The following is a 27,182-nucleotide window of genomic DNA, read 5'->3' as shown; positions in this document are numbered from 1 at the left end:
CGCGCGCCTCTCTGTGCGAGACGCACGGGCGCGCACAGAGCGAGAGAGTGAGAGAAACACACACACAGAGACAATAGGTTTTGATAAGGAGATGAGGAGAGCGGATGTAAGGAGTATGCAATTGAGATCTTCCCAGAGAAGGCCAGAAGGTGGTATTGCTTCTGACCAAATGCTTTTACCTGTCATGACCAGTCTGGTAATACTTTTTCACTGATCTGGCCTGTTTTGGCTTATGTCAGTTTCCAATTCCCTGCATCAATCATCAATCAATCAATCCATAAGGGCCAAAGCAAAAATGGCATTAAGTGCTTACTGGTACGGTTTTAACAAAGTTTCTTCTCATATAGTCATCAATACAGTAGCATTTCTCTCAATTTTAATTGTGACTCTCATTACCTTGCGAGACAGTGTTTTTGACATAGTTTGGTCTGATATCAGTTTGTTTATATGGAAACCGAAAACCACTCAGGAGGAGCCATACAGCAGATTATACTCCATTCCACCTCCTCAGAAACAAGAGACTGCTGATTTGGTGGTTTTTCTACTGATGCGCCTCCTTAATTGACATTTCTCTGAAGGGAGCTGGAGAGGGGCAGGGGGTGTTGTGGCTAAAACTGTTCCCTCAGCTGAAATGTTGAAATGCGACCTCCCGCACATGGACAATGCATGGGCTATATATCATATGCTTTTGCCGTTATCAATTTTCTGACCTCCAGGATTTTGAGGCAACGAACAACTAAGCAGATTTTGGTGGATTTTTGCCCCAATGTTTCCAGTTAATTGCTGATGTTCAAAGGGGGTGTTGTCTTTCAGACCTGAGCCAGGTTTCCTGATAGTGATGTAACTCGGGCTAAAGCGTGTTTTTAAGGATTCATCCTAAAAATAATGTCCTAAAAGATGTCACACCCGTTTCCCAAAACAGCACGCAGTGCTCTCGTTACAAAGGGGAAACTCGACTGTGTTGCAGGAGCTTTCCCGTGGTGAAATGATTCAAGAATTTAGGCTGAAGAGCTAAATTAGTAATGGCTGGTCAATCTTTTTTCTTTTTTTGTACACAATACAGTGATCCCTTAGAGAGTAGAATACATTTTCTGTATCCTATTATGTATTTGTATGTTTACCATGTGTTATGTATTATTTGTGTTTTCTCCTGCTATTTTGTATGTAATGTTTGATATTTTTTTCAGTTTGTGTAAACGGTGAGCATGAATGAATAAAGCCAAAGTCAGTCGCTTGTTCCCTCGTCCGCTATAGAACATGAACGTGACCTAAAAATAGGACAAAGGTTTTTGTTAATGTTCAACAAGTCATTGTAGCTTAATGGCAGGCAGGAATTGCACTTCAAGTAAGCCTATAGATATTCTACAATTAAAGTAATTAAACATGAAGTAGCAAGTGAAGCGACATATGCCATAATGTCTGTTATTGGTTAGGCTACAGGGAAATACGTGAGCTTTTAGATATAGGCCTAATACACTGCTCAAAAAAATAAAGGGAACACTAAAATAACACATCCTTCATCTGAATGAATGAAATATTCTTATTAAATACTTTTTTCTTTACATAGTTGAATGTGCTGACAACAAAATCACACAAATGATCAAAGGAAATCAAATGTATCAACCCATGGAGGTCTGGATTTGGAGTCAGGCTCAGTAGTGTGTGTGGCCTCCACGTGCCTGTATGACCTCCTTACAACGCCTGGGCATGCTCCTGATGAGGTGGCGGATGGTCTCCTGAGGGATCTCCTCCCAGACCTGGACTAAAGCATCCGCCAACTCCTGGACAGTCTGTGGTGCAACGTGGCGTTGGTGGATGGAGTGAGACATGATGTCCCAGATGTGCTCAATTGGATTCAGGTCTGGGGAACGGGCGAGCCAGTCCATGGCATCAATGCCTTCCTCTTGCAGAAACTGCTGCCACACTCCAGCCACATGAGGGTCTAGCATTGTCTTGCATTAGGAGGAACCCAGGGCCAACCGCACCAGCATATGGTCTCACAAGGGATCTGAGGATCTCATCTCGGTACCTAATGGCAGTCAGGCTACCTCTGGCGAGCACATGGAGGGCTGTGCGGCCCCCCAAAGAAATGCCACCCCACACCATGACTGACCCACCGCCAAACCGGTCATGCTGGAGGATGTTGCAGGCAGCAGAACGTTCTCCACGGCGTCTCCAGACTCTGTCACATCTGTCACGTGCTCACTGCTTTCATCTGTGAAGAGCACAGGGCACCAGTGGCGAATTTGCCAATCTTGCTGTTCTCTGGCAAATGCCAAACGTTCTGCACGGTGTTGGGCTGTAAGCACAACCCCCACCTGTGGACGTTGGGCCCTCATACCACCCTCATGGAGTCTGTTTCTGACCGTTTGAGCAGACACATGCACATTTGTGGCCTGCTGGAAGTCATTTTGCAGGGCTCTGGCAGTGCTCCTCCTGCTCCTCCTTGCACAAAGGCGGAGGTAGCGGTCCTGCTGCTGGATTGTTGCCCTCCTACGGCCTCCTCCACGTCTCCTGATGTACTGGCCTGTCTCCTGGTAGCGCCTCCATGCTCTGGACACTACGCTGATAGACACAGCAAACCTTCTTGCCACAGCTCGCATTGATGTGCCATCCTGGATGAGCTGCACTACCTGAGCCACTTGTGTGGGTTGTAGACTCCGTCTTATGCTACCACTAGAGTGAAAGCACCGCCAGCATTCAAAAGTGACCAAAACATCAGCCAGGAAGCATAGGAACTGAGAAGTGGTCTGTGGTCACCCCCTGCAGAACCACTCCTTTATTGGGGGTGTTTTGCTAATTGCCAATAATTTCCACCTGAAATGTATTGTCAATCAGTGTTGCTTCCTAAGTGGACCGTTTGATTTCACAGAAGTGTGATTGACTTGGAGTTACATTGTGTTGTTTAAGTGTTCCCTTTATTTTTTTGAGCAGTTTATATACGAATATTGAAGCGCCGCATAATAGCTTAATACTAGGTAGGTCTATCGATTACACATACATGAATGCGATGTCAATATTTAACCAAATTATATAATAGCTAGATTGTTGTAACATTGTAAAGTTATGTTATTTATATTGAACTTTGATGTTCATCTGTCTCTGACCGCAGAAATCATCTTCATTGTATGTTTAGCTGAGTTTTTCTGCGAGTAAAGTGATGCTGGAGGTCAAACTGTAGTCTAACTACGCACTTAGCTGTTCTACGAGTGGTCTGAGGTGATTTCAAATGCAACATTAATAAAGACTGTTTTGGGAAAGGGTTTGGAAATTTAAAGCTGCAATATGTAACTTTGTTGACAACCTGACAATATTCACATAGAAATGTGTGTTAGATCAATCGTTCTATTGAAAGCAAGTCTAGGAAGCAATCGATCTGTTCTCTGTTCGCGATTTCTATGCTTCCCCTTAAGTTATATATATATATATATATATATTTTTTTTTTAATCTTTTCAGTTTGTACACAAGCTTCAAACACCAGAGAAAATACAATATTTTTGGTTATGGAGAATATATTTCACTGCGGTTTAGATGGTACAATGATATTATACTCGCTTGTTTTGTCACAAACTGAAATTAGGCAAACTATTAGAATATTAGCAATCAGTAAATGACGGTGCGATTTCTGCGTAGTGCGTCTTTCAAAAGGCTCTTTAAGAGGGTTCTAAAGATGAACTTAGTCTCAAGATACTTTTGGGAAAGCGGGCCCTGGTGTCCAGTTCTCAGACCTGTTTAATTTAACTATTATAATATGACCCCTGCAGACTGGTGTCATATTCATTATGGCACACCATAGCAAAACATTTTGCAGCAGAAAATGTAAGTTCAGCTAGTTCCTCCCTTTTTAAATACCCTTTCTACCTTTTTTAGGAGGTCTTAAAGATTAAGCAAATGTATGCTTTCCATTTTGATTTGTGGGTTAATTCATGACAATTGAAGGAAGCGGTGGCCAGAGAGTAATATGAGGTAGTAATGTTTATTGGATGCGTTTTATGCCCAAGTGGCACAGTAGTGGCTGCCGTGCGCATGGGCCAGGCCAGCACGGGTGGCTGCTAGCTCGACATGGGCCAGGCCAGCACGGGTGGCTGCTAGCTCGACATGGGCCAGGCCAGCACGGGTGGCTGCTAGCTCGAAATGGGCCAGGCCAGCACGGGTGGCTGCTAGCTCGACATGGGCCAGGCCAGCACGGGTGGCTGCTAGCTCGATATGGGCCAGGCCAGCACGGGTGGCTGCTAGCTCGACATGGGCCAGGCCAGCACGGGTGGCTGCTAGCTCGACATGGGCCAGGCCAGCACGGGTGGCTGCTAGCTCGACATGGGCCAGGCCAGCACGGGTGGCTAGAACGAATTAACCCAGGGGTGGATGTGGACAGTCCTGTAGAACAAATTAACCCCAGGGGTGGACTTGAACAATCCTCAAACAATATAACCCGGGGGTGGACGTTGACAATCCTCTATTAAAACAATATAACCCGCTGTTGGACGTGGACAATCCTCTATTAAAACAACATGACATGGGGGTGGATGTAGACAATCCTCTATATTAAAAAATGTTTGACCCAGACGTGGACAATCATCTAAAACAATTTAACCTAGGGGTGGATGTGGACAATCATCTAAAACATTTTAACCCAGGGGTGGACGTGGACAATCATCTAGAACAAATTAACCGAAGGGTGGACGTGGACAATCCTCAAACAATATAACCCAGGGGTGGACGTTGACAATCCTTTATTAAAACAATATAACCCGTGTGGTGGACGTGGACAATCCTGTAGAACAAATTAACCCCAGGGGTGGACTTGGACAATCCTCAAACAATATAACCCAGGGGTGGACGTTGACAATCCTTTATTAAAACAATATAACCCGTGTGGTGGACGTGGACAATCCTGTAGAACAAATTAACCCCAGGGGTGGACTTGGACAATCCTCAAACAATATAACCCGGGGGTGGACTTGGACAATCCTCAAACAATATAACCCGGGGGTGGACTTGGACAATCCTCAAACAATATAACCCGGGGGTGGACTTGGACAATCCTCAAACAATATAACCCGGGGTGGACTTGGACAATCCTCAAACAATATAACCCGGGGTGGACTTGGACAATCCTCAAACAATATAACCCGGGGTGGACTTGGACAATCCTCAAACAATATAACCCGGGGGTGGACTTGGACAATCCTCAAACAATATAACCCGGGGGTGGACTTGGACAATCCTCAAACAATATAACCCGGGGGTGGACTTGGACAATCCTCAAACAATATAACCCGGGGGTGGACTTGGACAATCCTCAAACAATATAACCCGGGGGTGGACTTGGACAATCCTCAAACAATATAACCCGGGGGTGGACTTGGACAATCCTCAAACAATATAACCCGGGGTGGACTTGGACAATCCTCAAACAATATAACCCGGGGTGGACTTGGACAATCCTCAAACAATATAACCCGGGGTGGACTTGGACAATCCTCAAACAATATAACCCGGGGTGGACTTGGACAATCCTCAAACAATATAACCCGGGGGTGGACTTGGACAATCCTCAAACAATATAACCCGGGGGTGGACTTGGACAATCCTCAAACAATATAACCCGGGGGTGGACTTGGACAATCCTCAAACAATATAACCCGGGGGTGGACTTGGACAATCCTCAAACAATATAACCCGGGGGTGGACTTGGACAATCCTTTATTAAAACAATATAACCCGTGTGGTGGACGTGGACAATCCTGTATAACAAATTAACCCCAGGGGTGGACTTGGACAATCCTCAAACAATATAACCCGGGGGTGGACTTGGACAATCCTCAAACAATATAACCCGGGGGTGGACTTGGACAATCCTCAAACAATATAACCCGGGGGTGGACGTTGACAATCCTTTATTAAAACAATATAACCCGTGTGGTGGACGTGGACAATCCTGTATAACAAATTAACCCCAGGGGTGGACTTGGACAATCCTCAAACAATATAACCTGGGGGTGGACTTGGACAATCCTCAAACAACATAACCCGGGGGTGGACGTTGACAATCCTTTATTAAAACAATATAACCCGTGTGGTGGACGTGGACAATCCTGTATAACAAATTAACCCCAGGGGTGGACTTGGACAATCCTCAAACAATATAACCTGGGGGTGGACTTGGACAATCCTCAAACAATATAACCCGGGGGTGGACGTTGACAATCCTTTATTAAAACAATATAACCCGTGTGATGGACGTGGACAATCCTGTATAACAAATTAACCCCAGGGGTGGACTTGGACAATCCTCAAACAATATAACCCGGGGGTGGACGTGGACAGTCCTCTATTAAAACAATTTAACCCGCTGTTGGACGTGGACAATCCTCTATTAAAACAATATAACCCGCTGTTGGACGTGGACAATCCTCTATTAAAACAATATAACCCGGGGGTGGACATGGACAATCCTATTAAAACAATATAACCCGGGGGTGGACATGGACAATGGACAATCCTATTAAAACAATATAACCCGGGGGTGGACGTGGACAATCCTCTATTAAAACAATATAACCCGGGAGTGGACGTGGACAATCCTATTAAAACAATATAACCCGGGGGTGGACGTGGACAATCCTATTAAAATAATATAACCCGGGGGTGGACGTGGACAATCCTATTAAAACAATATAACCCGGGGGTGGACGTGGACACTCCTCTAGAACAAATTAACCCAGGGGTGGATGTGGACACTCCTCTAATAAAACAATTTAACCCGGGGGTTGACGTGGACAATCCTCTATTAAAACAATATAACCCGGGGGTTGACGTGGACAATCCTCTATTAAAACAATTTAACCTAAGATCAGTTTAGCCTTTTAGATCACACTGAGTAAGATTACGAGGACGGGGGAAGTTGCAGATCCTAGATCAGCACTCCTGAGATGCATGATACATACGGCTTCTGGTGTATTCTCTCCCTGGTTGACATATTCCTCCCAAGTGCTGTCTGAACTGTCTGGAGGATCTGTCAGATCTGTACGACATATGTGTCTTGTGTTCCTGTTGTCCCAATGGGTGGGTTCCAGTCCTGTTGTAGCTACTACAGTGTGTCTGACTCTGACATTGGGTTGTTGTCAGATCCTCTGGGATACTATCCCTGGTCACCCACACCAATCAGTCATCCTCTTCCTTCCTTCATTTACAATGATCATCTGTGGTTGTGTGTGTGAGAGTCTGGAAGGAAATGATTCTCCCCCTATGTCCTTTCACCCCTGTTTACTGTAAAGAGAAGGGAATGAGGATGGATGGACTGTAGTAGATTCTTGTAGTGTGTGTTAGAGAGATGGAGATAGTGGATAAGAGCAGGGAGTTCTCTGTCCACTCTGTGTGTTATTACTCTTGCTCTTTATTGTTAAATTTTTACATTTTTTGTTTGGTCAAGTTTCAGGGTTATTTGCCACGTGTGAATACAGTGGACATGTTACTCACCAGAGCTGAACAACATTATAAAGTCACTTTGTCATTCATTATAGTGTTACCATCACCCTTGTTGTCCAACAGACCAAATATAATCACAATTACGGCTTTGCCACACATTCCGTTAAACACTGACCAGTGTGATTGTCATTCCTTCAGTGATGACCCATCCATATCCACTGTGTGATTTATTGATTTATTTAACCTTTATTTAACCAGGAAGGGCTCATTGAGATTTAAAGTCTCTTTTTCAAGAGCGCCCTGGCCAAGATAGGGAGCACCAAGTCATTACAAAAATGACATACAAACAACATGAAAAACTACAAGTAATCTAGTAAAAACCATAGAATTCACAAGAGTATAAGAAAATCAAAAACAGCCAATTAAAAACATTGACAGGTCAGGGAATCGGTCTCAAGATCATTCATCAGTGATCATTCATCAAGTTCTTCCAGTCTAAAAGTATTTTGTAAGGCGTTCCAAGACGATGGCGCAGAGTACATAAAAGCCCTTTTACCAAATTCAGTTTGGACATTTGGAACAGTTAGCAGGATAAAGTCCAGTGAACGAAGAGAGTACCCACCACATTTCTGAACAATAAAGATGGCCAAATAAAAAGGTAGTAAACCCAAAATGGCTTTGTAAATAAAAGTATACCAGTGCCTGAGCCTACGAGTGAGGAGAGAAGGCCAGCCAACCCCTAGTGCAGTGGTGCGTAAGGGTTTTGCAGTTTAAAATAAATCTCAAAGTGTTGTTGTTGTCGTAATAGAGGGTTTTAGTGGTCATGGCCTTCGTTAGCTCTCCCCAGAGATAAGAGAGAATGTGTGTGAAAGAAAGAGGGAGGGGGGAGTGTGTATGTGTGATGGAGAATGTGTGTGATTGTGAGCAGGAGACTGTTTGGGGTTGTGAGAAGTGTTCTCATACTGTGAGGCCAAGCCTCTACACCAGCAGCATACTGTGAGACCTAGCCTTTACCCCAGCAGCATACTGTGAGGCCTAGCCTCTACCCCAGCAGCATACTGTGAGACCTAGCCTCTACCCCAGCAGCATACTGTGAGACCTAGCCTCTACCCCAGCAGCATACTGTGAGACCTAGCCTATACCCCAGCAGCATACTGTGAGACCTAGCCTCTACCCCAGCAGCATACTGTGAGACCTAGCCTCTACCCCAGCAGCATACTGTGAGACCTAGCCTTTACCCCAGCAGCATATTGTGAGGCCTAGCCTCTACCCCAGCAGCATACTGTGAGACCTAGCCTCTACCCCAACAGCATACTGTGAGACCTAGCCTTTACCCCAGCAGCATATTGTGAGGCCTAGCCTCTACCCCAGCAGCATACTGTGAGGCCTAGCCTCTACCCCAGCAGCATACTGTGAGGCCTAGCCTCTACCCCAGCAGGATACTGTGAGGCCTAGCCTCTACCCCAGCAGCATACTGTGAGACCTAGCCTCTACCCCAGCAGCATACTGTGAGACCTAGCCTCTACCCCAGCAGCATACTGTGAGACCAAGCCTCTACCCCAGCAGCATACTGTGAGACCTAGCCTATACCCCAGCAGCATACTGTGAGGCCTAGCCTCTACCCCAGCAGCATACTGTGAGACCAAGCCTCTACCTAGCAGCATACTATGAGGCCTGGCCTCTACCCCAGCAGCATACTGTGAGACCTGGCCTCTACCCAGCAGCATACAGTGAGAACTAGCCTCTACCTCAGCAGCATACTGTGAGGCCTGGCCTCTACCTCAGCAGCATACTGTGAGGCCTGGCCTCTACCCGAGCAGCATACTGTGAGACCTAGCCTCTACCCCCAGCAGCTGCCACCTGGCTAAACCTCCACTGGGATCACCTGGAATGGAGTCGGGGCAACGGCACTGCTCCAACTGTCAAAGAACCTTGTGCGTTCCGAAAGTACTGGTATTGTAATCAAATTGTATTAGTCACATGCACCGGATATAACAGGTGTAGTAGAACTTACAGTCAAATGCTTATTATGAGCCCCTAACTAATAATGCAGTTTTTAAAAAACCTGATAAGAAATAAAAGTAACAAGCAATTCAAGAGCAGCAGTAAAATAACAATGGGACTATATACAGGGGGGTACTGGTACAGAGTCAATGTGCTGGGGCACCGTTTAGTTGAGGTAATATGTACATGTAGGTATTAAAGTGACAAAGCATAGATAACAACAGAGAGTAGTAGCGGTGTAATTGTCTGGGTAGCTATTTGATTAGGTGTTCAGGAGTCAGGATGCTCTCGATGGTGCAGCTGTAGAACCTTTTGAGGATCTGAGGACCGATGCCAAATATTTTCAGTCTCCTGAGGGGGAATAGGTTTAGTCGTGCCCTCTTCACGACGGTCTTGGTGTGCTTGGACCCTGTTCGATTGTTGGTGATGTGGACACCAAGGAATTTGAAGCTCTCAACCTGCTCCATTGCAGCCCCGTCCATGAGAATTGGGCGTGCTCGGTCCTCTTTTTCCTGTAATCCACAATCATCTCCTTTGTCTTGATCACGTTGAGGGAGAGGTTGTTGTCCTGGCACCACACGGCCAGGTTTCTGACCTCCTCCTTATAGGCTGTCTCATCGTTGTCAGTGATCAGTCCTACCACTGTTGTCATCGGTAAACATAATGATGGTGTTGGTGTCATACCTGGCCATGCAGTCATGAGTGAACAGGGAGTACAGGAGAGGACTGAGCACACACCCCTGAGGGGCCCCTGTGTTGAGGATCAGAGTGGCGGATGTGTTGTTACCTACCCTTAGCACCTGAGGGCGGCCCGTCAGGAAGTCAAGGATCCAGTTGCAGAGGGAGGTGTTTAGTCCCAGGGTCCTTAGCTTAGTGATGAGCTTTGAGGGCACTAGGGTGTTGAACGCTGAGCTGTTGTCAATGAATAGCATTCTCATATAGGTGTTCATTTTGTCCAGGTGGGAAAGGGCAGTGTGGAGTGCAATAGAGATTGTATCATCGATGGATCTGTTGGGGTGGTATGAAAATTGGAGTGGGTTTAGGCTTTCTGTGATAATGGTGTTGTGAGAATCTGTGTCCACTCAGCATGCCAGACATGCTGTGCAGAGTACAACACCATAATTGTAATGATCAAATATATCTACTGTGGACACAATGCAAGGCTGGATGAATGTGTGACATTGTCCCACAGAAGTGACCAGTGTTCATTGTTCTGCACACTCAAGTTAATAATCTATACTAGAGTAAAATGAAAAAGAAAACCGATTCTATCTTATAGCCATGGTCTGTTTCTCCCTCTCTCACCATATACACACTTGTCTGCCTAATGTCTATTTTTGTGTCTGTCTAAGCATTTGGCTATGTTTAGAGTGCATGTTGACCTGTCTGTGTGTGTGTTACAGTTTCCTGCTGGTGTTCAGCTGTCTGGTTCTGTCTGTGTTCTCCACCATACCAGACCATCAAAAGATAGCCAACGAAGGCCTCTTCATCCTGGTAAGCCGTCAGCCCCCATCTCCTCTCCTTCACCATACACCCAGCTCCACGGGCCAGATGTACCAAGCCTCTCAGAGTAGGAGGGCTGATTTGGGATCAGTTTATTTAGATTTTTTTACACTAAAAGTACAATTTGCCCCTGCCAAGTGCCAACCCACCTTAACACGATTCTAAATCAGTAATGTGTTAGCCTGAGTACCTGTCTGGTTTTGCTTTCAACATCACTATATCATTGCCTTGTTTGGCAAGACAACAACAGGTTGGAGAAAGCGGAGGCAGACTGGAACCTACAGTTGCTAAGTTGATATACTGTTAGTGTAAACACTGGTTATCCCACTGAATCTTCCTCTCCCTTTATCTGACTAGCCCAGGCATTGCTCCTAAGTGGTAGGGTGGTTTAGGGGCAGCTATATAAACCATATACTGTAACATCATTTTTCACACCTCGGTTCAAATACTATTTGAAATCTTTCAAATACTTTGAATGTTTACTCTAGCCTGCCTGGAGTGCCATATGGGTGGGGTTTGTAGTTTTGGGACTGCTCTTTTGGTTCCATTGTGCCAGGCAAGTTCAATTAAGCTAGCTAAAGTATTTGAAATGATTCCGAATAGTATTCGAACCCAGGTCTGCCATTTTCTGGACCGTATGTGTACTGCATTTGTCTGAGTGTGATTACAACATCATACTGGGGAAGAGCTACAGAGTGTCTGATTCTGCTTCCCGTCACACCTGCCGTTGAGTGTGTGTGTGTTCCAAGGAAGAATGGCAGTGTAAGAAACGGTGATGTAAGCAGGCGGGAGGACTATTGTATTGTTGAGTATACAGGAAATCCCAGACATGAACCAGTAATCTAAACAGCCATAATCACTACTTCCTCTTTCATCTTTAGGAGGATGGCTTTCTGCGTTTACTCTCTGCCTTTATCACCTGTTTAATTTCCCTCCCTTCCTCTCACTTTTTCTTTTACTCTCTGCCTCTCCTTTTACTCTCTCTCCCTCCACCCCTTCTATCTCCCTTTCTCTCTGTCTCCCAATCTTTCTTGCTCTGTTACTCTCTCCTGTTTGCCCTCCTCTCTAACTGTTAATTAATGGCCAAACTTGTATTTTATGATTCTACATTATGACCATTCACTCTTTGAATCAGTCTTATAGCCATTATTGATCTTTGCTTACATGAACAGTACTGTTATGGAAGATTGAGCCAATTTACCCGCTTAATGCAAATGAAATATTGGAAATGGAACAGAGATAGACAAACATCAATTAATTACTATATACAGTTGAAGTCGGAAGTTTACATACACCTTAGCCAAATACATTTAAACTCAGTTTTTCATGCTTCCTAACATTTAATCCAAGTAAAAATCCCCTGTTTTAGGTCAGTTATGATCACCACTTTACTTTAAGAATGTGAAATGTCAGAATAATAGGTGAGAGAATGATTTATTTCATCTTTTATTTCTTTCATCACATTCCCAGTGGGTCAGAAGTTTACATACACTCAGTATTTGGTAGCATTGCCTTTAAATTGTTTAACTTAACTGCCCCATTCCTCCTGACAGAGCTGGTGTAACTGAGTCAAGTTTGTAGGCCTCCATGCTCACACAAACTTTTTCAGTTCTGCCCACAAATTTTAGTCAATGACCTTGACTTTGTTGTACTTATTAAGCCATTTTGGCACAACTTTGGAAGTATGCTTGGAGGAAAACAGAGGAGACTTGCAAGCCAAAGAACACCATCCCAACCGTGGAGCACGGGGGTGGCAGCATCATGTTGTGGGGGTGCTTTGCTGCAGGAGGGACTGGTGCACTTCACAAAATAGATGGCATCATGAGATAGGAAAATTATGTGAATATATTGAAGCAACATCTCAAGACATCAGTCAGGAAGTTAAAGCTTGGTCGCAAATGGGTCTTTCAGATGGACAATGACCGCAAGCATACTTCCAAAGTTGTGGCAAAATGGCTTAAGGACAACAAAGTCAAGGTATTGCAGTGGCCATCACAAAGCCCTGACCTCAATCCTATAGACAATTTGTGGGCAGAACTTTAAACGTGTGTGCGAGCAACGATGCCTACAAATCTGACTGTTACACCAGCTCTGTCAGGAGGAATGGGCCAAAATTCACCCAACTTATTGTGGGAAGCTTGTGGAAGGCTACCCGAAATGTTTGACCCAAGTAAAACAATTTAAAGGCAATGCCACCAAATACTGACTGAGTGTATGTAAACTTCAGACCCACTGGGAATGTGATGAAAGCTGAAATAAATAATTCTCTCTTCTATTATTCTGACATTTCACATTCTTAAAATAACGTGGTGATCCTAACTGACCTAAAACAGGGAATTTGTACTTGAATAAAATGTCAGGAATTGTGAAACTGAGTTAAAATGTATTTGACTAAGGTGTATGTAAACTTCTGACTTCAACTGTATATTTGGATTTGTTTAACACTTTTTTGGTTACTACATGATTGTTACTTTATAGTTAATGTCTTCCCTATTATTCTATTCTAGTAAAAATTAAGAAAAACCCTTGAATGAGTAGGTGTGTCCAAACTTTTGACTCATACTATATATAGTACTATATTTGGCAACACTGACAGTGACTAAGGAGAATGGGAGTGGAAACAGACAAAATCATTCTCTTTCATTTGTCCTGCTCCTCCTCTAACTCTTTGTCCATTGTCACAGATGATCATTTTGTAAACAGATGGTGAGCTTCTTTAACTGACCTTGCTGTGACCCTATGCTGTTCAGTTGGTTTCCTCATTATGACCCATGACTGACCCTCTCCCTCTGTCTTTCCCTAGATGAGGTTGTAATGATCATGGTGTTGTCTGTCTCCCCCTACAGGAGTTTGTGATGATCGTGGTGTTTGGTCTGGAATACGCTGTGAGGGTTTGGGCGTCTGGCTGCTGCTGTCGCTACAGAGGATGGCAGGGTAGACTACGCTTCGCCAGGAAACCCTTCTGTGTCATAGGCAAGACGCTGTCTCTGTCTCTCTCTGTCTCTCTCTGTCTGTCTGTCTGTCTGTCTGTCTGTCTGTCTGTCTGTCTGTCTGTCTGTGTGTGTGTGTGTGTGTGTGTGTGTGTGTGTGTGTGTCTATTCAACTACAAGATCATGTGTAAGTATACAGTCGTGGCCAAAAGTTTTGAGAATGACACAAATATACATTTTCAGTTTGCTGCTTCAGTGTGTTTAGATATTTTTGTCAGATGTTACTATGGAATACTGAAGTATAATTACAAGCATTTCATAAGTGTCAAAGGCTTTTATTGACAATTACATGAAATTGATGCAAAGAGTCAATATTTGCGGTATTAACCCTTCTTTTTCAAGACCTCTGCAATCCGCCCTGGCATGCTGTCAATTAACTTCTGGGCCACATCCTGACTGATGGCAGCCCATTCTTGCATAATGAATGCTTGGTTTATAGTGTTTATAGTGTGGGGTTTTGTTTGTCCACCCACCTTGAGGATTAACCACAATTTCTCAATGGGATAAAGGTCTGGGGAGTTTCCTGGCCATGGACCCAAAATATTGTTGTGTTGTTCCCCGAGCCATTTCGTTATCACTTTTGCCTTATGGCAAGGTGCTCCATCATGCTGGAAAAGGCATTGTTCGTCACCAAACGGTTCCTGGATGGTTGGGAGAAGTTGCTCTCGGAGGATGTGTTGGTACCATTCTTTATTCATGGCTGTGTTCTTAGGCAAAATTGTGAGTGAGCCCACTCCCTTGGCTGAGAAGCAACCCCACACATGAATGGTCTCAGGATGCTTTACTGTTGGCATGACACAGGACTGATGGTAGCGCTCGCCTTGTCTTCTCCGGACAAGCTTTTTTCTGGACGTTCCAAACAATCGGAAACGGGATTCATCAGAAAAATGACTTTACCCCAGTCCTCAGCAGTCCAATCCCTGTACCTTTTGCAGAATATCAGTCTGTCCCTGATGTTTTTCCTGGAGAGAAGTGGCTTCTTTGCTGCCTTTCTTGACACCAGGCCATCCTCCAAAAGTCTTCGCCTCACCGTGCGTGCAGATGCACTCACACCTGCCTGCTGCCATTCCTGAGCAAGCGCTATAATGGTGGTGCCCTGATCCCGCAGCTGAATCAACTTTAGGAGACGGTCCTGGCGCTTGCTGGACTTTCTTGGGCGCCCTGAAGCCTTCACAACAATTGAACCGCTCTCCTTGAAATTCTTGATGATCCGATAAATGGTTGATTTAGGTGCAATCTTACTGGCAGCAATATCCTTTCCTGTGAAGCCCTTTTTGTGCAAAGCAATGACGACAGCACGTGCTTCCTTGCAAGTAAGCATGGTTGACAGAAGAAGAACAATGATTCCAAGCACCACACTCCTTTTGAAGCTTCTAGTCTGTTATTCGAACTCAATCAGCATGACAGAGTGATCTCCAGCCTTGTCCTCGTCAACACTCACACCTGTGTTAAAGAGAGAATTAATGACATGTCAGCTGGTCCTTTTGTGGCAGGGCTGAAATGCAGTGGAAATGTTTTTTTTTTGTGATTCAGTTCATTCACATGGCAAAGAGGGACTTTGCAATTAATTGCAATTCATCTGATCACTCTCCATAACATTCTGGAGTATATGCAAATTGTCATCATACAAACTGAGGAAGCAGACTTCATGAAAATGAATTTGTGTCGTTCTCAAAACATTTGGTTCACGACTGTACTTACGATACATGTACGGAGTAGCATTTAAATACATACATACATACATACATACATACATACATACATACATACATACATGGTTTTCAAAGAGCAGTAGCTAATGGATAGTTATTGATCTATTGATTTGTGTCTGAGCTTACTGGGACTGTGTGTGTGTACTGGATGTGCATTGTGCATCTCTCTTTCTCTTACCCCCTTTCTCTCCTCTTTCTCCTTTCACCTTGTCTCTCCTTTCACCTCCTCTCTTCTCTCCTTTCACCTCCTCTCTTTCTTCCCCCTCTTTCTCCATAGACTTCATAGTGTTTGTGGCATCGTTGGCGGTGATCGCAGCGGGTACCCAGGGGAACATATTTGCCACCTCTGCCCTGCGCAGCATGCGGTTCCTCCAGATCCTCCGGATGGTACGCATGGACAGACGAGGAGGCACCTGGAAACTACTGGGCTCTGTGGTCTACGCCCACAGCAAGGTGGATACACACACACACACACACACACACACAGTGGATGATGAAACGACGAGTATTAGTGAAATGTGGTCAAAGCAAAATGACAGTGGGTGTCATGCCAACCACAACACACATACTGAAAGGTTAGGGTCGCGGACCTCAGAAACGATATCCACCTTAGACTGGTAGTTAGGATGACCACTCTGAAAAGTTACAGCCAAATACACTGCACACACACTCAGGGGTGTTAGGTGATGGTGATTATTGTGTTGTCAGGTGATGGTGATTATTGTGTTGTCAGGTGATGGTGATTATTGTGTTGTCAAGTGATGGTGATAATTGTGTTGTCAGGTGATGGTGGTTTATTGTATTGACAGGTGGTGGTGGTGGTTTATGGTGTTGTCAGGTGGTGGTGGTTTATAGTGTTGTCAGGTGGGGGTGGTTTATAGTGTTGTCAGGTGGTGGTGGTTTATAGTGTTGTCAGGTGGTGGTGATTGTGTTGTCAGGTGGTGGTGGTGGTTTATGGTGGTGATGATTATAGTGTTGTCAAGTGATGGTGGCGATGATTATAGTGCTGTCAGGTGATGGTGGCGATGATTGTGGTGGAGGTAATTGTGTTGTCAGGTGGTGGAGGTGATTGCGTTGTCAGCTATAGGTCGTGGGGATTGCGTTGTCAGGTGATTGTGGTGGGGATTGCGTTGTCAGGTGATTGTGGTGGGGATTATAGTGTTGTCAGGTGATGGTGGGGATTATAGTGTTGTCAGGTGATGATTACAGTGTTGTCAGGTGATGGTGGTGATGATTGTGTTGTCAGGTGGTGGAGATGATTGCGTTGTCAGCTATAGGTCGTGGGGATTGCGTTGTCAGCTATAGGTCGTGGGGATTGCGTTGTCAGGTGATTGTGGTGGAGATTGTGTTGTCAGGAGGTAGTGGTGATTGTGTTGTCAGGTGATGGTGGCGATGATTGTGTTGTCAGGTGGAGGTGATTGCGTTGTCAGCTATAGGTCGTGGGGATTGCGTTGTCAGGTGATTGTGGTGGGGATTGCGTTGTAAGGTGATTGTGGTGGAGATTGTGTTGTCAGGAGGTAGTGGTGATTGTGTTGTCAGGTGGTAGTGGTGATTGTGTTGTCAGGTGGTGATTGTGTTATCAGGTGGTGGTTTATAGTGTTGTCAGGTGATGGTGGTGATGATTGTAGTGTTGTCAGATGATGATGGTGATGGTGGCGATGATTGTGTTGTCAGGTGGTGGAGGTGATTGCGTTGTCAGCTATAGGTTGTGGGGATTGCATTGTCAGGTGATTGTGGTGGAGATTGTGTTGTCAGGAGGTAGTGGTGATTGTGTTGTCAGGTGGTGATTGTGTTATCAGGTGGTGGTTTATAGTGTTGTCAGGTGATGGTGGTGATGATTGTAGTGTTGTCAGATGATGATGGTGGTGGTGGTGGTGATGATGATTGTAGTGTTGTCAGGTGGTGGAGGTGATTGTAGTGTTGTCAGGTGGTGAAGGTGATTGTTGTGTCAGGTGATGGTGAAGATTGTGTTGTCAGGTGGTGGTGGTGATTGTGTTGTCAGGTGGTAGTGGTGATTGTGTTGTCAGTTGGTAGTGGTGATTGTGTTATCAGGTGGTGGTTTATAGTGTTGTCAGGTGATGGTGGTGATGGTGGTGATGGTTGTAGTGGTGTCAGATGATGGTGGTGATGATTGTAGTGTTGTCAGGTGGTGGAGGTGATTGTGTTGTCAGGTGATGATGATTATAGTGTTGTCTGGTGGTGGTGGTGGTGATTGTGTTGCCAGGTGGTGATTGTGTTGCCAGGTGGTGATTTTGTTGCCAGGTGGTGGTGGTGAATGTGTTGCCAAGTGGTGGTGGTGATTGTGTTGCCAAGTGGTGGTGGTGATTGTGTTGCCAAGTGGTGGCGGTGATGATTATAGTGTTGTCAGGTGATGGAGGTGATTGTGTTGTCAGGTGGTGGAGGTGATTGTGTTGTCAGGTGGTGGAGGTGATTGTGTTGTCAGGTGGTGGAGGTGATTGTGTTGTCAGGTGGTGGAGGTGATTGTGTTGTCAGGTGGTGGAGGTGATTGTGTTGTCAGGTGGTGGAGGTGATTGTGTTGTCAGGTGGTGGAGGTGATTGTGTTGTCAGGTGGTGGAGGTGATTGTGTTGTCAGGTGGTGGAGGTGATTGTGTTGTCAGGTGGTGGAGGTCATTGTGTTGTCAGGTGGTGGAGGTGGTTGTGTTGTCAGGTGGTGGAGGTGATTGTGTTGTCAGGTGGTGGAGGTGATTGTGTTGTCAGGTGGTGGAGGTGATTGTGTTGTCAGGTGGTAGTGGTGATTGTGTTGTCAGGTGGTAGTGGTGATTGTGTTTTCAGGTGGTGCTTGTGGTTTCAGGTGGTGATTGTGTAGTCAGGAGATGGTGGTGATGATTATAGTGTTGTCAGGTGATGGTGATGATTATAGTTTTGACAGGTGGTGGTGATTGTGTTGTCAAGTGGTGGTGGTGATTTATAGTGTTGTTAGGTGATGGTGGTGGTGGTGATTGTGTTGTCAGGTGGTGATTGTGTTGTCAGGTGGTGATTGTGGTTTCAGGTGGTGATTGTGTAGTCAGGTGGTGGTGGTGGTGATTGTAGTGTTGTCAGGTGGTGGTGATTGTAGTGTTGTCAGGTGGTGGTGATTGTAGTGTTGTCAGGTGGTGGTGATTGTAGTGTTGTCAGGTGGTGGTGATTGTAGTGTTGTCCGGTGGTGGTGATTGTAGTGTTGTCAGATGGTGGTGGTGATGATTGACTATAGTGTTGTCAGGTGGTGGTGATTGTAGTGTTGTCAGATGATGGTGGTGATGATTATAGTGTTGTCAGGTGATGGTGATTATTGTGCTGACAGTTGATGTTGGTGTTATGGTGTTGTCAGGTGATGGAGGTGATGATTATAGTGTTGTCAGTTGATGGCGGTGATTATAGTGTTGTCAGGTGATGGCGATGTTGATTATAGTGCTGTCAGGTGATGGTGGTGTTGATTATAGTGTTGTCAGGTGATGGTGGTGATTGTGTACTCAGGTGATGGTGGTGATTGTGTACTCAGGTGGTGGAGGTGATTGTGTTGTCAGGTGGTGGAGGTGATTGTGTTGTCAGGGGGTGGAGGTGATTGTGTTGTCAGGTGGTGGAGGTGATTTTGTTGTCAGGTGGTGGAGGTGATTGTGTTGTCAGGTGGTGGAGGTGATTGTGTTGTCAGGTGGTGGAGGTGATTGTGTTGTCAGGTGGTGGAGGTGATTGTGTTGTCAGGTGGTGATTATGTTGTTAGGTGATGGTGGTGATGATTGTAGTGTTGTCAGGTGATGATTATAGTGTTGTCAGGTGATGGTGATGATTATAGTTTTGACAGGTGGTGGTGATTGTGTTGTCAAGTGATGGTGGTGATTTATAGTGTTGTTAGGTGATGGTGGTGGTGGTGATTGTGTTGTCAGGTGGTGATTGTGGTTTCAGGTGGTGATTGTGTAGTCAGGTGGTGGTGGTGGTGATTGTAGTGTTGTCAGGTGGTGGTGATTGTAGTGTTGTCAGGTGGTGGTGATTGTAGTGTTGTCAGGTGGTGGTGATTGTAGTGTTGTCCGGTGGTGGTGATTGTAGTGTTGTCAGATGATGGTGGTGATGATTGACTATAGTGTTGTCAGGTGGTGGTGATTGTAGTGTTGTCAGATGATGGTGGTGATGATTATAGTGTTGTCAGGTGATGGTGATTATTGTGCTGACAGGTGATGTTGGTGTTATGGTGTTGTCAGGTGATGGAGGTGATGATTATAGTGTTGTCAGTTGATGGCGGTGATTATAGTGTTGTCAGGTGATGGCGGTGTTGATTATAGTGCTGTCAGGTGATGGTGGTGTTGATTATAGTGTTGTCAGGTGATGGTGGTGATTGTGTACTCAGGTGATGGTGGTGATTGTGTACTCAGGTGGTGGAGGTGATTGTGTTGTCAGTTGGTGGAGGTGATTGTGTTGTCAGGTGGTGGAGGTGATTGTGTTGTCAGGTGGTGGAGGTGATTGTGTTGTCAGGTGGTGGAGGTGATTGTGTTGTCAGGTGGTGGAGGTGATTGTGTTGTCAGGTGGTGGAGGTGATTGTGTTGTCAGGTGGTGATTATGTTGTTAGGTGATGGTGGTGATGATTGTAGTGTTGTCAGGTGATGATTATAGTGTTGTCAGGTGATGGTGATGATTATAGTGTTGTCATGTGATGGTGATGATTATAGTTTTGACAGGTGGTGTTGATTGTGTTGACAGGTGATGGTGATTGTGTTAAGTGGTGGTGGTGATTTTTAGTGTTGTCAGGTGGTGGTGGTTGTAGTGTTGTCAGGTGTTGGTGATAGTGTTGTCAGTTGTTGGTGATAGTTTTGTCAGGTGATGGGAATTGTGTTGTCAGGTGGTGGTGGTGATTTATAGTGTTGTCTGGTGGTGATTATAGTGTTGTCAGGTGGTGGTGATTCATAGTGTTGTCAGGTGATGGTGATTTATAGTGTTGTCAGGTGATGGTGATTTATAGTGTTGTCAGGTGATGGTGGTGGCTTATAGTGTTGTCAGGTGATTGCGGTGATGATTATAGTGTTGTCAGATGATGGCAGTGATGATTATAGTGTTGTCAGGTGATGGTGGTGTTGATTATAATGTTGTCAGGTAGTCGAGGTGATTGTGTTGTCAGGTGGTAGTGTTGATTGTGTTGTCAGGTGGTAATGTTGATTGTGTTTTCAGGTGGTGCTTGTGGTTTCAGGTGGTGATTGTGTAGTCAGGTGATGGTGGTGATGATTATAGTGTTGTCAGGTGATGGTGATGATTATAGTTTTGACAGGTGGTGGTGATTGTGTTGTCAAGTGGTGGTGGTGATTTATAGTGTTGTTAGGTGATGGTGGTGATTGTGTTGTCAGGTGGTGATTGTGGTTTCAGGTGGTGATTGTGTAGTCAGGTGGTGGTGGTGATTGTAGTGTTGTCCGGTGGTGGTGATTATAGTTTTGTCAGATGATGGTGGTGATGATTATAGCATTGTCAGGTGGTGGTGATTGTAGTGTTGTGAGATGATGGTGGTGATGATTATAGTGTTGTCAGGTGATGGTGATTATTGTGCTGACAGGTAAAGGTGGTGTTGATTATGGTGTTGTCAGGTGATGGAGGTGATGATTATAGTGTTGTCAGGTGATGGCTGTGTTGATTATAGTGCTGTCAGGTGATGGTGGTGTTGATTATAGTGTTGTCAGGTGATGGTGGTGATTGTGTACTGAGGTGGTGGAGGTGATTGTGTTGTCAGGTGGTGGAGGTGATTGTGTTGTTAGGTGGTGGAGGTGATTGTGTTGTCAGGTGGTGGAGGTGATTGTGTTGTCAGGTGGTGGAGGTGATTGTGTTGTCAGGTGGTGGAGGTGATTGTGTTGTCAGGTGGTAGTGTTGATTGTGGTGTCAGGTGGTAATGTTGATTGTGCTGTCAGGTGGTAGTGTTGATTGTGTTGTCAGGTGGTAGTGGTGATTGTGTTGTCAGGTGGTGATTGTGTTGTCAGGTGGTGATTGTGTTGTCAGGTGTTGATTGTGGTGATGATTGTAGTGTTGTCAGGTGATGATGGTGATTATTATAGTTTTTGACAGGTGGTGGTGATTGTGTTGACAGGTGGTGATTGTGGTGATGATTGTAGTGTTGTCAGGTGATGATGGTGATGATTATAGTGTTGTCAGGTGGTGGTGGTGGCGGTGATTTATAGTGTTAGGTGATGGTGGTGATTGTAGTTTTGTCAGGTGGTGGTGTTGATGATTGTCGTGTTGTCAGGTATTGGTGGAGGTGGTTGTAGTGTTATCAGGTATCGGTGAAGGTGATTGTACTGTTAGGTATTGGTGGAGGTGATTGTAGTGTTGTCAGGTGATGGTGGTGATTGTCGTGTTGTCAGGTGATGGTGGGGATTGTGTTGTCAGGTGATGGTGGGGATTATCGTGTTGTCAGGTGATGGTGGGGATTATAGTGTTGGCAGGTGATGGTGGGGATTATAGTGTTGGCAGGTGATGGTGGGGATTATAGTGTTGGCAGGTGATGGTGGTGATTGTGTTGTCAGGTGGTGGTGATTGTGTTGTCAGGTGGTGGTGATTGTGTTGTCAGTTGATGGTGGTGATTATGTTGACAGGTGGTGGTGGTGATTGTGTTGACAGGTGATGGTGGTTATTGTGTTGTCAGGTGATGGTGGTTATTGTGTTGTTATGTTATTATAGTGTTGTCAAGTGGTGGAGGTGATTGTGTTGTCAGGTGATGGTGGGGATTGTGTTGTAAGGTGATGGTGGTTATTGTGTTGTTATGTTATTATAGTGTTGTCAGGTGGTGATTGTGTTGTCAGGTGATGGTGGGGATTGTGTTGTCAGGTGATGGTGGTGATTGTGTTGTTATGTTATTATAGTGTTGTCAGGTGGTGGTGGTGGTGATTGTGTTGTCAGTTGATGGTGGTGATTATGTTGACAGATGGTGGTGATTGTGTTGTCAGGTGATGATGATGATGATTATAGTGTTGTCAGGTGATGATGATTAGAGTGTTGTCAGATGGTCGTGATGATTGTGTTGTCAGGTGATTGGCGGAGGTGATTGTATTGTCAGGTGATTGGTGGAGGTGATTGTATTGTCAGGTGGTGGAGGTGATTGTGTTGTCAGGTGATTGGCGGAGGTGATTGTGTTGTCAAGTGGTGGAGGTGATTGTGTTGTCAGGTGATTGGTGGAGGTGATTGTGTCGTCAGGTGATGGTGGGGATTATAGTGTTGGCAGGTGATGGTGGGGATTATTGTGTTGGCAGGTGATTGGTGGAGGTGATTGTGTTGTCAGGTGATTGGTGGAGGTCATTGATGTCAGGTGATTGGTGGTGGTGATTGTGTTGACAGGTGATGATGGTGGTTGTGTGGTCAGGTGATAATGATTATAATGTTTTCAGGTGATTGTGGTGATTGTGGTGTCAGGTGTTGGTGGGGATTGTGTTGTCAGGTGATGGTGGGGATTATAGTGTTGGCAGGTGGTGGTGGGGATTATAGTGTTAGCAGGTGGTGGTGGGGATTATAGTGTTGGCAGGTGGTGGTGGGGATTATAGTGTTGTCAGTTGATGGTGGGGATTATAGTGTTGGCAGGTGATGGTGGGGATTGTGTTGTCAGGTGGTGGGGATTATGTTGACAGGTGGTGGTGATTGTGTTGACAGGTGGTGGTGATTGTGTTGACAGGTGGTGGCGGTGATGATTATAGTGTTGTCAGGTGGTGGAGGTGATTGTGTTGTCAGGTGATGGTGGGGATTGTGTTGTTATGTTATTATAGTGTTGTCAGGTGGTAGTGGTGATTGTGTTGTCAGGTGGTGGAGGTGATTGTTGTCAGGTGATTGGTGGAGGTGATTGTGTCATCAGGTGATGATGGGGATTATAGTGTTGGCAGGTGATGGTGGGGATTATAGTGTTGGCAGGTGATGGTGGGGATTATAGAGTTGGCAGGTGATGGTGGGGATTATTGTGTTGTCAGGTGATTGGTGGAGGTCATTGTGATGTCAGGTGATTGGTGGTGGTGATTGTGTTGACAGGTGATGGTGGTGGTGATTATAGTTTTGTCATCTGATGGTGATGATTATAGTGTTTTCAGGTGATGGTGGAGAGATTGTGTTGTCATGTGATTGTGTTGTCAGGTATTGGTGGTGGGGATTGCGTTGTCAGGTGATGATGATTATAGTGTTGTCAGGTGATGATGATTATAGTGTTGTCAGGTGATGATGATTATAGTGTTGTCAGGTGATGATGATGATTATAGTGTTGTCAGGTGATGATGATGATTATAGTGTTGTCAGGTGATGATGATTCTTATAGTGTTGTCAGGTGATGATGATGATTATTGTGTTGTCAGGTGATTGGTGGAGGTCATTGTGATGTCAGGTGATTGGTGGTGGTGATTGTGTTGACAGGTGATGGTGGTGGTGATTATAGTTGTGTCAGCTGATGGTGATGATTATAGTGTTTTCAGGTGATGTTGGAGAGATTGTGTTGTCATGTGATTGTGTTGTCAGGTATTGGTGGTGGGGATTGCGTTGTCAGGTGATGATGTTGATTATAGTGTTGTCAGGTGATGATGATGATGATTATAGTGTTGTCAGGTGGTGATGATTATGGTGTTGTCAGGTGATTGTGATTATGATGTTGTCAGGTTATGGTGTCGATTGTGTTGTCAGGTGATGATGGTAATTGTGTGGTCAGGTGATAATGATTATAATGTTGTCAGGTGATAATGATTATAGTGTTTTCAGGTGATTTTGGCGTCAGGTGTTGGTGGGGATTGTGTTGTCAGGTGTTGGTGGGGATTGTGTTGTCAGGTGTTGGTGGGGATTGTGTTGTCAGGTGATGGTGGGATTGTGTTGTCAGGTGATGGTGGGATTGTGTTGTCAGGTGATGTTGGGGATTATAGTGTTGTCAGGTGGTGGTGGGGATTATAGTGTTGTCAGGTGGTGGTGGGGATCATAGTGTTGTCAGGTGGTGGTGGGGATTATAGTGTTGGCAGGTGATGGTGGGGATTGTGTTGTCAGGTGGTGGGGATTATGTTGACAGGTGGTGGTGATTGTGTTGACAGGTGGTGGTGATTGTGTTGACAGGTGGTGGCGGTGATGATTATAGTGTTGTCAGGTGGTGGAGGTGATTGTGTTGTCAGGTGATGGTGGGGATTGTGTTGTCAGGTGATGGTGGTGATTGTGTTGTTATGTTATTATAGTGTTGTCAGGTGGTAGTGGTGATTGTGTTGTCAGGTGGTGGAGGTGATTGTTGTCAGGTGATTGGTGGAGGTGATTGTGTCATCAGGTGATGGTGGGGATTATAGTGTTGGCAGGTGATGGTGGGGATTATAGTGTTGTCAGGTGGTGGAGGTGATTGTTTTGTCAGGTAATGATGATGATTATAGTGTTGTCAGGTGATGATGATGATTATAGTGTTGTCAGGTGGTGGTGATGATTATAGTGTTGTCAGATGATGGTCGTGATGATTGTGTTGTCAGGTGGTGGAGGTGATTGTGTTGTCAGGTGATTGGTGGAGGTGATTGTGTTGTCAGGTATTGGTGGAGGTCATTGTGATGTCAGGTGATTGGTGGTGGTGATTGTGTTGACAGGTGATGGTGGTGGTGATTATAGTTTTGTCATCTGATGGTGATGATTATAGTGTTTTCAGGTGATGGTGGAGAGATTGTGTTGTCATGTGATTGTGTTGTCAGGTATTGGTGGTGGGGATTGCGTTGTCAGGTGATGATGATTATAGTGTTGTCAGGTGATGATGATTATAGTGTTGTCAGGTGATGATGATGATTATAGTGTTGTCAGGTGATGATGATGATTATAGTGTTGTCAGGTGATGATGATTCTTATAGTGTTGTCAGGTGATGATGATGATTATTGTGTTGTCAGGTGATTGGTGGAGGTCATTGTGATGTCAGGTGATTGGTGGTGGTGATTGTGTTGACAGGTGATGGTGGTGGTGATTATAGTTGTGTCAGCTGATGGTGATGATTATAGTGTTTTCAGGTGATGTTGGAGAGATTGTGTTGTCATGTGATTGTGTTGTCAGGTATTGGTGGTGGGGATTGCGTTGTCAGGTGATGATGTTGATTATAGTGTTGTCAGGTGATGATGATGATGATTATAGTGTTGTCAGGTAATGATGATGATTAGAGTGTTGTCAGGTGGTGATGATTATGGTGTTGTCAGGTGATTGTGATTATGATGTTGTCAGGTTATGGTGTCGATTGTGTTGTCAGGTGATGATGGTAATTGTGTGGTCAGGTGATAATGATTATAATGTTGTCAGGTGATAATGATTATAGTGTTTTCAGGTGATTTTGGCGTCAGGTGTTGGTGGGGATTGTGTTGTCAGGTGTTGGTGGGGATTTTGTTGTCAGGTGTTGGTGGGGATTGTGTTGTCAGGTGATGGTGGGATTGTGTTGTCAGGTGATGGTGGGATTGTGTTGTCAGGTGATGTTGGGGATTATAGTGTTGTCAGGTGGTGGTGGGGATTATAGTGTTGTCAGGTGGTGGTGGGGATTATAGTGTTGTCAGGTGGTGGTGGGGATTATAGTGTTAGCAGGTGGTAGTGGGGATTATAGTGTTAGCAGGTGGTGGTGGGAATTATGTTGACAGGTGGTGGTGGTGGTGATGATTATAGTGTTGTCAGGTGGTGGAGGTGATTGTGTCGTCTGGTGATGGTGAGGATTATAGTGTTGGCAGGTGATGGTGGGGATTATAGTGTTGGCAGGTGATGGTGGGGATTATTGTGTTGTCAGGTGATTGGTGGGGATTATTGTGTTGTCAGGTGATTGGTGGAGGTGATTGTGTTGTCAGGTGATTGGTGGAGGTCACTGTGATGTCAGGTGATTGGTGGTGGTGATTGTGTTGACAGGTGATGGTGGTGGTGATTATAGTTTTGTCATCTGATGGTGATGATTAGAGTGTTTTCAGGTGATGGTGGAGAGATTGTGTTGTCAGGTGATTGTGTTGTCAGGTATTGGTGGTGGGGATTGTGTTGTAAGGTGATGATGATGATTATAGTGTTGTCAGGTGATGATGATGATTATAGTGTTGTCAGGTGATGATTATGCTTATAGTGTTGTCAGGTGATGATGATGATTATACTGTTGTCAGGTGGTGATGATTATGGTGTTGTCAGGTGATTGTGATTATGATGTTGTCAGGTTATGGTGTCGATTGTGTTGTCAGGTGATAATGATTATAGTGTTTTCAGGTGATTGTGGTGTCAGGTGTTGGTGGGGATTGTGTTGTCAGGTGGTGGTGATTGTGGTGTCAGGTGATTGTGTTGTCAGTTGATTGTGTTGTCAGGTGATGGTGGGGATTATAGTGTTGGCAGGTGGTGGTGGGGATTATAGTGTTGGCAGGTGGTGGTGGGGATTATAGTGTTGTCAAGTGATGGTGGGGATTATAGTGTTGGCAGGTGATGGTGGGGATTATAGTGTTGGCAGGTGATGGTGGGGATTATAGTGTTGGCAGGTGATGGTGGGGATTATAGTGTTGGCAGGTGATGGTGGGGTTTATAGTGTTGGCTGTTGATGGTGGGGATTATTGTGTTTTCAGGTGATGGTGTCGATTGTTTTGTCAGGTGATAATGAT

General features: G+C 45.1%; 1 protein-coding gene across 1 annotated transcript in view; it reads left to right on the top strand.

The window, feature by feature from the left end:
* Positions 1–27,182, top strand: part of LOC135549042 (potassium voltage-gated channel subfamily KQT member 4-like) — a 127,587-nt gene that overhangs the window by 73,500 nt on the left and 26,905 nt on the right. Inside the window, exons 2-4 of the mRNA XM_064979111.1 lie at positions 10,837–10,927; positions 13,783–13,909; positions 15,916–16,091. Coding sequence (XP_064835183.1) covers positions 10,837–10,927; positions 13,783–13,909; positions 15,916–16,091 — 394 coding nt within the window. The remainder of the gene's footprint in view (positions 1–10,836; positions 10,928–13,782; positions 13,910–15,915; positions 16,092–27,182) is intronic.

The sequence above is a fragment of the Oncorhynchus masou genome, chromosome 12 (genome assembly GCF_036934945.1).
Source record: "Oncorhynchus masou masou isolate Uvic2021 chromosome 12, UVic_Omas_1.1, whole genome shotgun sequence".
Taxonomy (NCBI): Eukaryota; Metazoa; Chordata; class Actinopteri; order Salmoniformes; family Salmonidae; genus Oncorhynchus; species Oncorhynchus masou.
This window is presented reverse-complemented; position numbering and strand designations above follow the sequence as displayed.